The sequence below is a fragment of the Belonocnema kinseyi genome, chromosome 5 (genome assembly GCF_010883055.1).
Source record: "Belonocnema kinseyi isolate 2016_QV_RU_SX_M_011 chromosome 5, B_treatae_v1, whole genome shotgun sequence".
Classification (NCBI taxonomy): Eukaryota; Metazoa; Arthropoda; class Insecta; order Hymenoptera; family Cynipidae; genus Belonocnema; species Belonocnema kinseyi.
Window position 1 is genome coordinate 115,515,149 of NC_046661.1, and position 8,138 is coordinate 115,523,286.

General features: G+C 34.1%; 1 protein-coding gene across 2 annotated transcripts in view; it reads left to right on the forward strand.

The window, feature by feature from the left end:
- Positions 1-3,214: 3,214 nt before the first annotated feature.
- Positions 3,215-8,138, forward strand: part of LOC117173512 (sodium- and chloride-dependent glycine transporter 1) — a 74,454-nt gene continuing 69,530 nt past the window's right edge. Inside the window, exons 1-2 of one of the 2 annotated variants that reach the window (XM_033362137.1) lie at positions 3,215-3,299; positions 6,787-7,134. In XM_033362137.1, coding sequence (XP_033218028.1) covers positions 7,087-7,134 — 48 coding nt within the window. In that variant the 5' untranslated portion in view covers positions 3,215-3,299; positions 6,787-7,086. Of the gene's footprint in view, positions 3,695-6,786; positions 7,135-8,138 lie in introns of both variants that reach the window. The other variant, XM_033362136.1, reaches the window with a different exon arrangement.

Below are 8,138 nucleotides of genomic sequence, written 5' to 3' on the forward strand. Positions count from 1 at the left end.
TTATCTATTTAATTAATGGACCAATTGGGAATATTAAAATTACGAATCTGCTTTAGGGATGATTGGTTATTGATATTTTTCTTTTAGTGGAATTTTTTTCATCCCCTGTTTTTGGACAAATTTAACTATTCCGTTACAATCCCAGAAATTCAACACAATTTAAAACGTTATGAACTTTAAAATTATTGAGTATTCGTGGAAAAATTTCAAATCCGCAAAAGGTGTCAAATCTCTAAAGTGTTTAAAATATTTTTAATGTAAAGAAATTTCGTTAATGAAATTACAAAGTGATATCTCCCTACTGCAACATGTGTGGAATGATCAATAGCCCTTCTCTATAAACTTGCTTGAATTTCAATAACTAATCGATGCGCTTCGCCTTGGACTCACGAGATAAAGATTTTTAGAGGCTCCTTGGCTTTTTGAGCTGAAGGGCACTATAACTGAACTTAAAATCGTGATAAAAAAAAGAATTTTAGTAATTTTACACGTCGAATACTTTGTGTATTATTTTATTTCTTAGAAATAATTTTCTTTCTGAAAGTTGTAGATTTGGGTTGATAGGATCCAGTATTTAAACTTTTAGAACGTCTGTGTATTTTCATTTGCGGTTTTAATTTTTAAATTAGGAAAGTGAAGGTTAAAGAATGAAATAAAAGAAATGAAACATTCACTCAGCCCTTTGTTCTTCAAATGTAAAATAAAATCCGGGGGTTCCTTAAGCGCAGGCGCATCCATTTCTGTATATTTGCGGTATGCTCTTTTCATTTATATTTTTTTGCTCCCGTCGTTTTATTCTCTTAAAGAAATACACCCAAGGTTTAGAAACTGATAAAAAATATAAAGGGATTTTTTTTTAACTGACAGTGGATAATTTAAAAAAATTTAGAATGTGAGACAAATAGGCAGACTGAGTGTGCCAGATAAAGTAAAAGAAAAAAATAGAGTCAATGTGATAAGGAAGAACAATTGTTGGGCAGTAACCATCTTAAGCCTATGACAACATTTCAAATAATAATACTGCTACTTATAAAAATGCGTCCGTGACTGATGATATATACCGGGACAGCCCCGTGCAAAATTATCAAATAAAAATTTAACTCTAAACCAAAAAATTCCTTCGACATGTTGGGCAGTAACCATCTTGAGCCTGTGACAACATTTTAAATACTAATAATAATGTACCTAAAAATAAAAATGTCGGTCGTAAATATAAAAATAATGTTCTCACATAAATGTTATGTTGAAACTGTACACCCTACGCTTTAATTTTAAGTCACATTATTATTATTTTATTATTGCAAGCCCCCTTTTCAGAAAGATGATTTTGTTTCTGCTTGGCACATTCTAAACCTTTTTTTATCTGTTTAAGAAGTATTTATCTTATTTTCTCCTTTCCAGTCTTTCGCAAACGTTCTGGAATTTCAAGCAGTCTAATTCCTTACTTCGAACTTTTCCTAGGGAGGGGGGGGGGAGGGTTAAACTATTCTTTTAAAGATCTTTTCACAGATAACAATATTGTTAGAATTTTTCGAACACTATGTAAATCCAGGGACTCATTGTTGGAGAAGAGGTTTGGAGGGTTGATGATGGCATGGGGAAGAGGGGATATTACATTTAAAACTACGCATGCATGAAATGTTAAAAGTCAATTAGATAAGAATAAATGTGGCAAATCACAATTTAACCGTTGGTGGGGAAGTGAGGGGAGAGGGGTTCAATTTCATTTTCAACTCTGCTCTCCAAGCCATTTTCATATATACCCATATTTTTGAGGTTTTCTAACAGTATGCAAATCCAGGGATACGAATGAGAACTAATATTGTTCGAAAAGCTTGAGTATGTAAAAAATGATAAGTAGAAGATGAGAATGAGAAATACAGATTTAGATTGTGAGAAAGGTATAGACAATGGGAGTTTCAAATGTAGTAAGAGAGAAAGAAAGGGAATGATATACAAATGGACAGAAATGGCTAGAGAATGAAAAAGCGTAAAGTGAGAAGGGCAGTTCTACAAGAAGAGGTGAAGATGAGGATGAAAAAGAGGGACAGATTAAGTGAGAGTGGCGGATATAGTGACAGCAATAGAAAGAGAGAGAGAGAGAAAAGAGAGAGAGAGAGAGAAAAGAGAGAGAGAGAGAGAGAGAGAAAGGAATAGTTGCAGAGTATGTGAACGTATGAATGATGAAATAGCGTGGGGAGAGTGTGGGACAGAAGTGATGAAAGTATGAAAGAGCGTGATAGTAAGAGAGATGGGGAGAGTGAGATAGGCTAAGTGAGAGTAACGAAAGCAGAAATAAAGTGTGATTGTGACAGGGGAGAAGACTTAAATAGTATTTAGGAGGGGTAGAATCTGTTAGGAGTGGCAGATCTAGTAAGGAAAAGATATGTCAGATATAATGCAACAGAAAGAGAGAGTGGCGCAAGAGGTGAAAAGTCAAGTATAAGGGAAGAGAATTGAGAATCAGAACGATAATGAGGTTGAGGTTGAGAAAATTTTGAATGAAAAAAACGATAACGAGAAGAATTAGGATGAGAAATTCAGGAGTAGATGATGAGCGTAAACTGAGAGTAGTGGATGAGCGTAAACTGAGAAGAGCAGTGTGAGTGAGAAAGATATAATGCTGATAAGGTGAGTAAGACATGAAGAGTGTGGAAGTTAGAAAGAGCGAGAGAGTGAGAGTGAAGGATCGAGAATGGATTTAAAAAATGGAGCTAGTAAGCAAAAGAGTGTGAGAGTGTAAGAGCGTGAAAGAGAGTTTTATAGTGAGCGTATCAAAATCTCCGTCTAACTCTGTTTTTAGTTTGGTGAAGATAGACAAACATACCCCGGAATAAATAAAAAATCACAGGAACTTTTCAATGTGAAATCAAATGAATCGAAACTTCCTTGATCCCAGGCCTTGATCGATAATCCCTATCGACCGTGGGTAATCCGTTCGATGAGGGTCATCAATGGCAGGAACGCGTGGGTAGGATGCAGGAAGTCGGCGGAAGAAGAAGAGCAAGGTGATTTGCAGTACGGCGTAGGGGGTGGTTCAGAAGGTGTGAGAGGGATGAGAGATGAGGGTTGGTGAGCAAGAGGTGGGGGAGCAGAATGCAAGGTTTCGCAGGAGCAGTAATATCGATCGAATCGTCTAGCTTCAGGCACTACAAGGGGTGCTGGTTGCTCGTTGGCAAGGCGAAAGCTCCCATAAGCAGGCTGGCTAGCTGACCGGGCGCGGGTCTCGTTTAGTGTACGTCCGTCCCGCCGTCTGTCTGCGTTGTGTCCTCGACGTCACGAGCTGCAGTCCTAAACCGGTTGGCTTTATTTCGCAAAAATAAAGTGCATCCTATTCTTTTCGTTCCAATCACGAAACCCTTCCTTAATTCACCAAATCTTCCCTATCAATAAAATCCAAAGTTTCAGTCTCTTCCTGAATTTTACAATTCGGGAGATTGTGCTTTTTTTAATCGGAAATTTTAAAGTGGCTTTACAAGTTAAAATTTGTGAATCTGGAATCTTTAAAAGTTGTGGTAATCTTTTTGTTTGGAAGCGAAAGACCTTCTGGTAGTGAACTTATCGAGCTTTTCCGGATCGGTTTCCGACTCTCGGTTCGCCGAGGTTCTCCACTCGACGTGACCTAAACCTTGGCACCAACAGCTGATCTGGACTACTGCGCCGATGATGAGGAATAAAGAGGAGATTTAGAAAGGTTTTGGGAAAATAATAAAAGAGAGATTATTTTTTAGGGAGACAGAGGGAGAATAGGGATATAATTTATATAGAAGAAGGCTAAAGGATATAGAGGGTCAAGGATATGTGGGTTGGTTTTCAGTAAGATGAAAATAATGTGATGACGTTTAGACGTTACGTGTGCCGACCTTGAAATTAGAATAATTTTTTCGACAAACAGTTATGCATATTTGAGATTCTTTTGACTAGGAGTCTTGATTAATTTCTTTGGAAATGTTATCAATCATGTTAAACTCCCGTATCGCAGGTTTACAAAGTCACGCAAGATAAATATTTATGGCAATTCTGGGATTCATTATGTATTATTTAGGGGTTCCTCGAACCCTTCAAATGTGAAAGTTGGTATTCGAATTTGATATCTCAAAAAGAAAAAATATCTAGAAAACAGAATTTCCTGAATCCTCGAGGGACAGTATAAGCTTTCTATAAATCTTGAGTGTCGAAAATAGGAGCCTAAGTAATGTTTATTTGAACCAGGGATTTGGAACAAATTGTTGGGGATTTTGTAAGTGGACCCTAATGGGGTTTGAAGGCCGTAATGAAAAATTATTGTCAGTTCAGCTGCAAAAGTGAAAGATATCGCTAGTAAATTCCCCTTATTTCTCATATAAAAGAATGCATTGATTTGAAAAAAAAACAGTTCCTTTTTTATATTTTACTTTAGAATAACTATAAAAATAGTGACGCAACTAAATTTTTGCGTGGGTGATCAATTTCAAGACTGAAAAATTAAAATTCCGAGGGTGCAAATTTAACAATTTTAAATTCAAAAGTTCAATACTTGACAGTTTCAAATATAAATGTAATGAAGTATTCAAATTATAAAATAAAAAATGTTTAATTTCAAAAAATGTTTAATTGGCTAAATTAAGTATATAAAAGCTACAATTTTACAATCTCTGGCCTTAAAAGATTCAAAAGAACGCAATATTTATTATAGTAGATTAAATGCTAAGGGCTTTCATTATTGAAATTTTCAAAAGCTTTTATCCAAAATTCGAAACAATTTAATCTTAAATTAGAAATTCTGAATGTAAGAAAATAATAATGAAAAGTCTTGAATATTGTCCAATTTAATATTCGAATCTTTTGGATGTTTCATTTATTTATAAATTTACATAATGAATAAAGAAATGGTTTAAGGAATAAAAGCTGCAATTTAATAATTGGAAATTGGCATCGTTTATAACTTCAGAAAATCTTTGAGAGAACAAAATATTTGCTATTTCACCCAAATTTGTGTGGGTTGAATAAAAATTTATATTCCTTAGTATTAAAAGCTAAACAATATAAAATTGGAAATGTTGAAATTGTATAATTTTATACTAAGAGAAAGGAAAAAAAATCAAATTGAAGAATTATTCCAAATCAAAATATTTTAAATTTTATAAGACTATATCATTTTATTACTGAAAGCTTTTTAACATTTTCAACTTTTAAATAAATGAATTTGAAAAAAGTGTTAAATTCACAGATAAAAAATACACTTTAACCTGGATTTAATCAGCCGGGCTTACCTTGTTTTGAGAATTTATATCCTCGGCGTTTTCACGATGAGAGGAGCTGCGGGGCCGAAAAAGAGGCGGTACTCAATCAAGCGTGACAAACAGCGCGACCCAGGGCAAAATCCTAATACTCGGCAATCCTCCGTGCATGCTCTGTCACGAAAAATAGAGCTCGCTAAAGTGTCTTAAATGCTCGCGGAAGCCTACTTATTTCCGAATTCGCAATTTTCGAACGTTTTCGAGGAAAAATGAGGACTGAAAAGCTCTTTCCAACCTCGCGCAGAACTCTATTTTTCGTGACAGAGTATGCAAGGAGGACTTGCCGAGTATTAGTATTTCGCCCCGGGGAGGGTCGCACTCTGAGCGCGTTAGTTGCATCAGATTGCTTCATGCGTCTAAATCCAACAGAAATGGTGCATGCGGCTTTGCCTGTTTACGTTTAGATTGTCTGGATTAAACAAAAATAATAGATGTTATTTTTTGACCAGGGTAATTAATTAATTAAATAATTTCTGATAATATGTAATGCCCATTACTAGTTAAATAATTTTCTGGAGAAACGATAAACAATCTGCCTCTGCCCGGATTAATGTTGTAAGCTACTGTAAGTCATGCCCAAAACCCTCAATAACCTTTTTTCAACAACGTTTTTTTTATTTATTTTTATTTAACATTTACAACTTTTTAGTATGTCGTAAGGCATGTTATTAACTAACGGAAAAAAATTATTTTTTATTTTTCATCAATATCCAGCCAATTTCTGGGCGATCTGATGACGCTATGTTGAAAAACGGTCGCCATGATTTTTCAGCTTTGCGTCATCTGAAACACAAAAACCATAATTTTTCGTAAAGAGCACATAAATGGCTATAGCATGAACCTCAATTATGGAAAATATTAATTAATAAACAAATTGTGAAAGTTTTTGTGATTTTTCGTTTTTTCTCACATTTTTAAACATTAACTAGATCAAATTGTTCATTAACTTAATTGAACAATCAAGACCGAGGTTCATACGATACCCAAGTCTTTTGTAAATATTTTTAGAAAAATTTAAATGAAATCGGCCCAGTAGATCGGCTGGAATCGTGGCGATGACCCCAAAAAAACGCGTTTGAAGTTTGAAGTACGAAAAATTGTGCGTTCCGATCGCTCGAGGCCTGTCGAAGTAATTCATTTTTCGGCCACTTCTGATATGCTTTGAAGTCAACAAGGATTTCTACCTTATTTCTAAGGATACATAGGGATTTAAAAAGAAAAAAATTCGACTTTTTGAAAATTTCATACCTTGCTACCCCCTTAAATTTGAAATTCTATTTCCAGTGCAATTGAAATAAAACTTTTTTTCTTTCTCTAAAGAATACATAGTAATGAAAATAGCCCTGGCTATTTATGAACAATAAATTTTCTTTCATAAATGCCTTTTATCTACTTGACAATTAACCTTCTTGGAAAATCCGTTACAGTAAATGCAAATTTAACCCAGTCCCTGAGTAAAAGTGTTAACAGCGAGGTTCTGAATAATTCAAAGTTCTCTCTTGTCTAGAAGAGGGAATTGCAGAAAAATCCCGGCTATCTAATCCTTGATCCGATTACGTTGACCTCCTGGAGGACAAAAGAGATGAAATCACGAGGAAGAAATTTCAGGATATCCAAAGAAGAGAATTTACACCAATTTAGAGAAAAATCATATTTAGTCATCAATGGACTTTAGTTGATCAAAATTCAGCGTTCTTCAGAAGCAGTAAGAGATTTTGAAAAAAGAAAACAATCATGAAAAGAAAAAGAGATCAGTGATCTGGGAGGTACTTCGCCAAAAAGTAGGCGCAGCCTCCAATAAGAGAGGATGGAAGACTCTTCGCCTCGGATTCGTCCCTACTTAGATTCCTGGGATGTAAGTTCACATTTTTACTATTAAATTATTATTTATTAAACATTTAAATTATTTTAATATTTCATCAAGTTGATCAATAATCCTACTGGTTATAAATGAAATAGCTTGGTAATTTAAATAATTCTGATTAGATGCGATTTTCTTGAAGGTACTGAAATTATTTGAATATAAAATGATTTTATATAACAAATTCCAATCTTCAATAGATCATTAATCATGTTCATTTGAATGAGAGCATGCCACAAGGGCCTAACCAACATTTCCACGATTTTACATGAGAGACAAAGAACGTTCTCAAAAATCAAATTTTTGTTTTAACAAAATTAGAAAGCACTTTCGAGATAAATTAGGGCTGAATGGAACCTTGAAAAGTTCAGTAAGAAAATTTAATTACATTGTGCTATTGGGCAGCTGAACAGATATAAAAAAGATTTTATTAAAAAATATTATCAGGTTTCTCGAAAATGGAACGGGACAATTTTATTTACTCGAGGGTGACTTTATCAACTTTGTACATTAATGAAAAATCCAATTGTCAATAAAAAAATTTATAATGTACTATGTAGATACTCTGATGCTGAATCGATCAAAAACGAAGTTTGATTAGAAAATATGATTCGGTTTCGAGAAAACAGAGGGGTGGGTTTTTTCTTTGTTCGAGTGCCACGTTTTTTCAACTTTTGATGGTGATAAAAAATCCAAATTTCAATGAAAAAAAGTGACAATTTACTTATAATTAAAAAAACGTGTCCGCTATCATCAGCTATTCACAGTTATTCCCTTATGGCATGCTTGACAAAAATTAAAGAATGAGATTATAAAAAATTCCTTGAACGAGGATATCTATTAGAATTTTTCTATATTTTGAGCCAATAATCTGAATCTTTTAAATTTGTGGGTTACTTCCTTATGGCAGGCTACCCTTTATTTAGAACTTTTGTTCAAACTAGAGAGATAGGTCTCACGTATCCCAAGGCTATCAAATTTTTTAATTAAATTAACTA